The 9,879-nt window shown below is 36.1% G+C and overlaps 2 protein-coding genes across 2 annotated transcripts; one reads left to right on the forward strand and one right to left on the reverse strand.

The window, feature by feature from the left end:
• Positions 1-1,603: 1,603 nt before the first annotated feature.
• Positions 1,604-3,508, reverse strand: LOC116131888 (protein PYRICULARIA ORYZAE RESISTANCE 21-like). Its single transcript, XM_031417546.1, has 3 exons — positions 2,571-3,508; positions 2,339-2,420; positions 1,604-2,259 (listed from the first exon to the last, which is right to left on the reverse strand). The coding sequence occupies exons 1-3, from the start codon at positions 2,577-2,579 to the stop codon at positions 1,604-1,606; spliced, it is 747 nt and encodes a 248-aa protein (XP_031273406.1). The 5' UTR covers positions 2,580-3,508.
• A 2,053-nt stretch (positions 3,509-5,561) lies between these two features.
• Positions 5,562-6,554, forward strand: LOC116131989 (protein PYRICULARIA ORYZAE RESISTANCE 21-like). The gene is made up of 3 exons (XM_031417679.1): positions 5,562-5,592; positions 5,686-5,767; positions 5,855-6,554. The coding sequence occupies exons 1-3, from the start codon at positions 5,584-5,586 to the stop codon at positions 6,271-6,273; spliced, it is 510 nt and encodes a 169-aa protein (XP_031273539.1). The 5' UTR covers positions 5,562-5,583; the 3' UTR covers positions 6,274-6,554.
• Positions 6,555-9,879: the final 3,325 nt, after the last annotated feature.

The raw sequence follows: 9,879 nt of genomic DNA on the forward strand, positions 1-9,879 counted from the left end.
CAAGAGAATGTTCGTAATCACATATAGATTACTGGAGTTATCTTCCTAAACCCCTATCCAAACACAACCTTATAGATTTATATGTAATGATAGGTGAACTAAAGATTTGGTAAAGTATAAATTAGCCAACATGCTTAATTAACTTGCACTAAATATAATTTTGTTAACAGTAGATTCAAAACATATTATCCAAATATATATATATAATTTATTTTTTTGAATCAATGATTGTATTGAATGAAGTGATAAAAATGTAAGAAAAGAAAAAAAAATATTAGATATGTAACCTATAACTAATGGAACAACTATACAATGCAAGATATAATATGCGAAAAAACCTTATTTTTATAAGTAAATCAATGTTATACCTAAATTTGAATATAACATGCCATATTGATATAATAATTCAAACGGTCTCCTTTCAATGTAACAGCTAATGTCTATTGTATGCAACATGCATGTGAATTAGTGGTATCTAATTTCCAATATCTTTATTTACTAGTTGACCAACTTTTTTTTCCCCTTTTCAGAGAAGAAGAAGGCTGGCAATGCTTCACCATAGAGAATTAAATATTAAACATGATGACCCTAATCGTTGAATATTGAGATAAGTGATTAACAAAAGCCACTTGCTAATCTTATAATTTTTAATTCATCACATTTATAGTTTATAAATATATTGATTCCTTTCGATCTTCTTATTCGATTATCTGCCCTAATGAAGTTGAGTTTATTTGTGTCGGTGTCTCAGTGTCTTCTTGTTAGGTTTCTATTCGCAATGTACTGGAAATGCATACATTATCCCCGGCCATCTGGTTCCATAATATTCTTGTACAGTAGTTTTATACTAGCTTTCGTGCATTTCAATTTCATGCAGATTTAACCATCCAGTTGTGGCCGGATGGATAGAGGGACGTATGGTTGAAAGCACCACCAACCTTGAGTTCTAGTTGTATCAAAGGGTGCCCAATTATCATACCTTAAAAAAAAAAAAAAAAAAAAAAAAAAAAAAATTGTGGGTTAATAGTAAGATTAATTGACCTTCTCAGTTAAAACTGGCTTGTTTTAATCAATATGTATCAATGACGAAACCTAACTGCTCATCAATATTTTACTTGCATTGTAATTCTAGCTAGATCATCAAAAGGTCCATTCCAAAAAGGCGAAAATTAGGTATTCAAAAAATCTTTCATATCTATTATGTAAGCATCTATCTAACATTTGTATCCGATTTCAGTAAAGTCCTTGATGCATAATATTAACTAATTTATTGATTATGATTGAATGAATTAATAATTAACATGATAATTTAAACTATATAATTATTATATTATACTTAGAAAGAAAAGCTTGATCATGATCACTAATGACCTTTCATCAAATTAAAAAATATTATACATAAATGATCAATATATCCGACCAGCAAAGCTTATATACTTTAACATAAATTTTATGTCAAACCACAAAAATCACATGCAGCCATCCAGAAACACTTAATGTTATTGGGCATACATAATTAAACTAATTAAAGAGCAAACCACAAGATGATCGATCCTGAAACACATGACATTGATTACAATGCATATATCAACCATTAAACCAATTACATAATTGAGCAAGTTGAAGGATTTTCTTCACAGAAGTAATCTCCACGACTCCTGCAATTACCTCTACTCCAATCACCGCCACCGCCGCCCCAACTGTCATAAACCGGCCGTCCGTAATAACCATCATAATATATAGGTCTTCCATAACCAAGCTGTTGACATGGCCCCACTCCATGCCCCCCATTACACTCCCTGCAGCACGCCCCAAATGGGTAATTCGGGTAGCCCGGTGGGTAACCCGGTTCCGGTACAGGAGCGTTGGGAGTTGTTGCTGGTACAATAGCCTTGGGAGTTGGTGCTGGATCAGACGCCTTGGGTGGTTGTGGCTTCTGTTTCGGTGGTGGGTCGACAATAACAACTTTTGGTTTTGTTGGTTTGGGATCTTCTGGCTTCTCTGCCTCTTTCTTCTTCTCGGGCTCCTTGGGCTTTTCCTTCTCTGGTTCTTTCTTCTTCTCGGGCTCCTTGGGCTTTTCCTTCTCTGGTTCTTTCTTCTTCTCGGGCTCTTTGGGCTTTGCAGGTGGCTTGATTTCGATACTCTTGACTGCTTTACCGCCTTTGCAGCATATCTTTTGCATCAATCTATCAGGACAGCAGGTAACCACTTTTATCGTCACCGTGTTTTGCTTCTCGTCGTAAACTTGGTCTCGTATCTCTGCCAATAGCACGTCCCTAAAGTTCAGAATCAAACGCACAAGTAAACACAAAGAAAGAAACACAGGAGAGAAACTTACCTGGAAATTTACAAAGCACTTTCTTCACTTTCTTGTAACACTTTGAGCACTGGAGGTCAACTTTCAGCAGCATTATCGTAACCTGCAAAGATTGCCGATTTCGTTAATTCCTTGGTGCTCGTTCCAAATTCGAAGTACCATTTGTACAAATAAGAAATCAGTTTAATGGTGATGACAGTTTAAGAATGACAAACTATGCTTAATGAGAAATATAAGAGAGAAGAATACAAACCTCTGCCATTTCTGTGAGTGCTCAGATCTGAACCTCGGAGCACAAAGAAGAGTGATAGATTATTATTTATTATGGAGTGTGTAAAGGAAATGCCTCAGCAAATATGCTGTGAGGAGATATTCATTTATAGACAGAAGATACAAGGTAGCTGTACAAATACAAATATGGAAACAAATATACAAGGAAAATAAACCACTACAATAGTGGAGAATCACTGATATCTTAGTCATAATTGTGGAGGATCACTGATATCTTGGTCATAATTGTGGAGAATCACTGATATCTTGGTCATAATCTGAGGAATCAGATTTTCCTCTAATATCCCCCCTCAAAGTTGACGTGGTAGAAAGAGGAAAAACGCACAACTTGCCACGATCCAATAAAAACTGCAATTTGGCCACCGCTTTTGTGAAAACATTTGCCAGCTGTAGGTGTGAGGGGACAAAGCCGAGACTAATAACCTTTCAAGCAACAAGTTCCCGAACAAAATGATAGTCAATATCAATATGTTTGGAGCGAGATTTGGTGACCGCGTTGGAAGCAATGAATATGGCACTATTGTTGTCGCATAAGAGTCTCGGAGGAGAGGGGAGGGTGATCTGGAGTTCTCGAAGAAGTTGAAGTGTCCATGAGAGTTCCGCAGCAACAGAGGCAAGAGCACGGTACTCGGCCTCAGCACTAGAGCGTGCCACGGTAGTTTGCTTTTTAGAGCACCATGAAATTAAGTTGTGGCCAAGATAAACAGCAAATCCGGTTGTTGAACGCCAAGTGACGAGACAACCGGCCCAATCAGGATCAGAATAGCCGAGCAAAGTCTGAGAGGAATCCCGTGAGAGTTGCGCGCCAAGATGTTATGACGGATATTGGATATTACGGGAGGCCGGTTTACGATAGCTGGGGTGGTAGTGGCGGTGGCGGTTGTTGCAGAGTTAATAGACGTGATTACTTTTGCGAAGAGAATCCTAATGCAGCTTGCAGAATCATGTAAAAGCAAAGGCGGTGCATGCATCATTTGTCGTTGTCTTCCTGTACATATTCTATTTTGAAATCTTATCCATATGTGACACAAGACAACAAAATTTTAAAGGTGGGTATCAGGTCTTTTCATCAGTATCTACTTTGTTATAAGGGTTTCGACACATCCTACGTTGAAATATTATCCGTACTTTTATTGGTGGGTATGTATCTTTTCAATCAGTATCTACTTCGTTAGTTTCACAAAGGGTTTTTGGATTATTAAAAGGGAGAATGACATGTTCCCACCCAAGGTTTGACGAAATGACACTTTCCCACCCATCAAGTTTCAAAATGATATTTTCTCACCATTTGTCAGGTTTCGTTAGTATTTTCTGCTAATATTTGACTAAAAAGACGATAATACCCTTAAATAGTTTCTTATAAATTAAAATTTAGTTAAATCAAAGTCTTTACTCAATTATTTATTAGTTCAAGTGTAAAGATATTTTCTTTCCTTTGTTTATTTAATTAATTAGGAATATTGATTTTCTATGTTAATTAGTAAAATGAAAAACATTTATATTATGAAAAATATAAATTTCGTAAATTATTGAATAATAGTGATGGGATATTAATGACATTATAAATAAATATTAACTTTAAACAATTGCATAGTATTACTCCTAACTTTTTAGGTGGGAGCTAAAAAATTTTTAACATTTGACTTTTTGGCTAATTTAAAAATAATAAAAAAATTTATAAAGTCAAATATTTAAGGGTATTTTCGTCTTTTCAATAAAAATATTAACGGAAAATATAACAGAACCTAATGAAGGGTGGGAAACTGTCATTTTGAAACTTGAAGGGTGGGAAAGTGTCGTTTCACCAAACTTGGGTGGGAAAATGTCGTTCTCCCTTATTAAAATGTAAAAAAAAAAAAAAAAAAAAAATGAGCATAACATTTCACTTCACAAATCATTTTTCAAATTTTAATTTGCGTCCAAAGGATAGGGATTAATATAGTCGGTTCAACATATTGTTCTCCATTAATACTTTTCCATAGTGCATTTCCTTTTCCTTCTCTTTCTAAAAATTGTGATGTCTACTAGATCAAAGAGATATATCCTTTCTAGGTACTAGAAAGTATAGGTAATAAAGATGTATCGAAAACATGAATAAGGAAAAAGGATTGAACCAGACACAATTCTCCTCTCACCATGCGGAAAAGGAAGATAGGGATCGATTATTTTGATTTGGTTGATTCATAAAATTACAGAAAGTGATGTGTTTGGTCGCTATCAGGATTGATTGGTAAAGGCTCAATGCACTACCACCAGGAAATATTTATCCGAATTTAAAAGAAAATAAATAAATAAATAAATGTAACCCAATAATTTCCATACTAGCTATAAATGTTATCTTCCCTTTCTTACCTAATTGACAATTTGACATAAATGTTAAAGTAATTGTATGGAGTTGGATGGATATAGACTTGGAGAATAAATAGTGGTGGGAAGAGGCCAGAGAGAAGTGAAGTCGATTGAAATGATATTTTTATATATTTATTGACGAGATTTCAATTAGTTGACGCCATTAATAAAGTAATATTATCACTACCAGCGGCCTGACTTCAAAGTTATAAATTTTTTTTTTTTTTTTTTTTTTTTGCAGGTCCATTAAAAAGTAACATTATCACTTTCAAGTTTTCTGATTAGTGAAGTCGCTATCCGCATTTGAATATCGGTTGAATGAGGTCATAGATTACATCTTTATGCTTCAATTTTGCCAATTTTTTGTTAATTTTGCGTTATGTGTGGAATAATCAAAGGTATGAGAGCAGGATTGCGAATATATATGCATATAGGGTCAATAGGCCGACGTCATTGGAGAACGTCACCAGACAGTCGGGCTTTAATTTTGTAATTAACTCTCCTTCAAATGCAATTTGGCTTAATTAATTATTACTTAAGAGAAGCTATTCAAGTCTATATATATAACTAATAACCAGTCTTGATCCTTATGCTTTGAGGTTCAGATCCTATCAACACTCTCAAAGATGGCGGAGGTGTGCAAACTAGTCTCACCTTCCTTAACTCTCCTTTCTTGCTATTTAATATTCTTCTTAATTATTTTTAAATTTTCTGATTAATAATCGTAGGTTACGACAATGGTGATCAAAGTTGACCTGAAATGCTGCAAGTGCTACAAGAAAGTCAAGAAAATACTGTGTAAAATCCCACGTGAGTCTGTGTGTGTGTGTGTTTATATTTGTGCATGAATATGTAAGCTATTGGGTTTGATTAATTCTCTTTAACTTTGATATATAGAAATAAAAGATCAAGTTTACGATGAGAAGCAAAACACAGTTACGATAAAAGTGGCGTGTTGCTACAGCCCTGAAAAAATATTGCAAAAGATCCGCTGCAAGGGCGGTAAGTCAATCCTAAGTATAGAAATCAAACCGCCGCCTAAGAAGCAAGAAGAGCCTAAGAAGCCACAAGAGAAACCGAAGGAACCAACGAAACCACATCCGTGTGGGGGACCGTGTGAACAGTTGTTTGTGGGAGACCTCCATGTTCTGGAAGGCCAGTTTGTGATAGTTGGGTTAGTAATTGTGGTTGCAACAGGGGTTATTATTGCAGGAATCGTTGTGGTTATTAAAATTATTGTGAAGAACCTTGCTCGATTATGTAATCACATTATGCTTCATCGATGCATATGGTCATCCATCAATCTTCTAGTTTGATTTTCTTTCTTGATGGTTTGTTAATTAGGTGGAATATATAAGTTTTTTGTGGGTGTGGGCTTGTGTCTTTCTCATCTTTAATAAGTTTTTGTGGGTGTGGGTGTGAGCGTGTGTCTTTCTCTTCTTTGATAAGTTTTTGTGAGGGTGGAAATATTGTAATTCAATAGTTTCTTGTCGGCTTCCTTTTTCTCCCAGTTTCTTATCCCTTATCTTCCTATAGGAAAATTGTGTTTTTCTACACAAGGAACATGTAGGAAAATATCAGCACGATCGATGCAAGAACCAACATTGCAAACTAGTTGCATAAAGTTTGTGACTATTCGACATAAAGATACTAAAATCAAAATTTATTTTGATGCTTATAAAATATTTGTTTTGACGCACTAACTAAGCAGGTGGATATAATCATCTCATTTGGTTATATTTATATTTTAGAAAGAGTAACATTACATTTATAGTCTTCTTACAAAGAGATAATACAAAATGATGTGACATTACTCTTTAAATGACATATCAATTAATGGGTTGACTTCAATATACATATATTGTAAGGTAAATGTCATATATTTCCGCATTGTTATAACAACCGTGCTTGATCCTATATAAGCCAAAAAAAAGGTAAATATTTTGCTGGGATGATATATGTCATTGTAACACATGATCAAGATTTGTCTGACTTCTCAAACTTATATCTACACCATGTCACAATCTAATTAAACTTTAATTGAATGAAGATTTTTAGAGTAATTTGGAGAGTTCAAATGTACCTTGTCTATTCGTCAACGTCTCTCTAATCATCATCAATCACCTACAAATTTGATCTGAATATTGTATTGTTTATTAAGAAATGATATAGTGTTTTAACTTCTTCTTCTTCTTAACATGCAATTTGGCTTAATTAATTCATGTACAAAAGATTCTTAAACTCTCTCTCTTATCATTCCACTCCATAATAAATAATAATCTATCACTCTTCTTTGTGGTCCGAGGTTCAGATCTGAGCACTCACAGAAATGGCAGAGGTTTGTATTCTTCTCTCTTGTATTTCTGATTAAGCATAGTTTATCATTCTTAAACTGTCATCACCATTAAACTGTTTTCTTATTTATACAAATGGTACTTCGAATTGGGAACGAGCACCAAGGAATTAACGAAATCGGCAATCTTTGCAGGTTACGATAATGCTGCTGAAAGTTGAACTCCAGTGCTCAAAGTGTTACAAGAAAGTGAAGAAAGTGCTTGTAAATTTCCAGGTAAGTTTCTCTCCTGTGTTTCTTTCTTTGTGTTTACTTGTGCGTTTGATTCTGAGCATTAGGGACGTGCTATTGGCAGAGATACGAGACCAAGTTTACGACGAGAAGCAAAACACGGTGACGATAAAAGCGGTTACCTGCTGTCCTGATAGATTGATGCAAAGATATGCTGCAAAGGCGGTAAAGCAGTCAAGAGTATCGAAATCAAGCCACCTGCAAAGCCTAAAGAACCCGAGAAGAGGAAAAAACCAAAGAAGGAAAAGCCCAAGGAGCCCGAGAAGAAGAAAGAACCCGAAAAGGAAAAACCTAGAGAGCGCGAGAAGAAGAAAGAGGCAGAGAAGTTGTTGGATGATGGCTTGAAACGTTACCGTATTGACACTTAAGTGGAACGACGTCGTTTTGCTCCAACTGCCAGAATCAATCCTGAGCGTTGATGAAAAAGGGAGATCCAACGGATGTCATATAACCCTAATGTTCCCATATAAAAGCAGAATTTTTTTTGGCAGTTTATGCAAGGCAGATTAGGCTTTCGTTTTGACGATTACTCTCTCTTCTTCGGTAAAACACCATTGTTAAACCTTTAGGGTTTCTACAGTTTGGGTTGAGTGTTTCCTGTAACTTGAGTGTTGAGTGACTGGTTAGGTCATTTCTGGGTGTATTGTATACACTGCTCTTAGGGATTCGAAGGGTGTATCTCTAGGGTTTGGTTACGGGTTGAAGGAGGGTTTCTAGAGTGACTTGTGTTGCTTATTGTGTAATCTGTAAACTTGACAGTTTTAGTGCAGCGAGCTCGTGTGATTCTCGAGTTCAACGTGGACGTAGCTTGCTCAATCTTAGAGCAAGTGAACCACGGTAAATCTGTTTGTGCTGTGTGCTTGATTCTTGATCTTGATTTGTTGCTTGTGTTGGTTGATTCTTTCTTTAAAGGGTTATAACAGAAGTCTAAAGAGAAGCCAGAAGATCCCAAACCAACAAAACCAAAAGTCGTTATTGTCGACCCACCACCGAAACAGAAGCCACAACCACCCAAGGCGTCTGATCCAGCACAGTTCCCAAGGCTATTGTACCAGTACCAACTCCCAAGGCTCCTGTACCGGCACCGGGCTACCCGAATTACCCATTTGGGGCGTGCTGCAGGGAGTGTTATGGGGGGCATGGAAAGGGGCCATGTCAACAGCTTGGTTATGGAAGACTTATACGTTATGATGGTTATTACGGACGGCCGGTTTATGACAGTTGGGGTGGCGGTGGCGGTGTTTGGAGTAGAGGTAATTACAGGAGTCGCGGGGATTACTTCTGTGATGAAAATCCTTCAACTTGCTCAATTATGTAATTGGATTAATGGTTGATATATGCTCTTTGTCAATGTCGTGTTCGTGATCGATCATGTTGTGGTTTGCTCTCAATTAGTTTAATTATGTCGAATGCGGTCAAAACCAACTCAGAGTTAGAATGATGGTTAAGAGAAATAACGTAATATATATTACTTTTACAACTTCATAAAACTGTCTCATGATATATTTTTCTAATTGTTATGTCTAAAAAAGTAGGGCTGACATAGAGTCTTGTCAGCATAAAGTGGTCAGGACTTGGGAAAGTTCTGTGATCGCTCACGCGCACCCACGTCGTATAATGACGTAAGTAGTATGCTTTTGTCAGTGCAGTGGGTGAGCATCGGACTAGCGAATGGTTGAATATCATCCACGTGTTCAATCCCTGCATAAGTTGAGGAAATCACTCGAGCAGGTGAGCAATGGGACGCAGAAAAAGATTTGCATGGTATCCACCCCACTTGCAGAGTTAGTAATCATAACATTGGTTTATCCCACTATAAATAGAAGACTTCTCTCTCATTTGTGGGATTGGCTCTCTCTCTCTCTCTTTTGTATTCTCCAAGATGTAACTCAACTCGCTGAACGCGATCTGACTTTACTCTCATTAATATAATATCAGTGGATGTAAGATTTGCTCTTGAGCATCCAAATCACTTTAAACATTACTCTTCACCCTTTATTTAACTGAACATTTTTATATCACGTACGACTTCTAAGTCCGCTTAGCATCTCTCACGTACGATTAGTTGGTGTCAAAATCAAGCATCAACACTAATCTATCTCTCCAATTTAGAAGTTCACATACAATTCTCAAGTACATATCTATAGAATTCGATCAAACTAAGTATTCAATTGATTTTTGTTCACAACTCTAAATCAAATAAGAACTAGAAGAAGATATAAGTGCTTTAACTTTTTAAACTTTTGATTGTTGAATTCATTGAATGGATAGCAAATTCCACCTAACGACCAAGAGATAGAATTTCCATTTTCATCTCTTTGTGCCAACCAAATGCCGA

This window comes from Pistacia vera, unplaced genomic scaffold (assembly GCF_008641045.1).
Source record: "Pistacia vera cultivar Batoury unplaced genomic scaffold, PisVer_v2 Contig246, whole genome shotgun sequence".
NCBI lineage: Eukaryota > Viridiplantae > Streptophyta > Magnoliopsida > Sapindales > Anacardiaceae > Pistacia > Pistacia vera.

What these genes read in the sequence shown, in the direction of transcription:
- LOC116131989 (XM_031417679.1), top strand. An exon ending in AATACTGTGTAAAATCCCAC is followed by an intron (nt 5,768 to 5,854) that starts GTGAGTCTGTGT and finishes TTTGATATATAG; the next exon opens with AAATAAAAGATCAAGTTTAC.
- LOC116131888 (XM_031417546.1), bottom strand. An exon ending in AGTGCTTTGTAAATTTCCAG is followed by an intron (nt 2,260 to 2,338) that starts GTAAGTTTCTCT and finishes TGCTATTGGCAG; the next exon opens with AGATACGAGACCAAGTTTAC.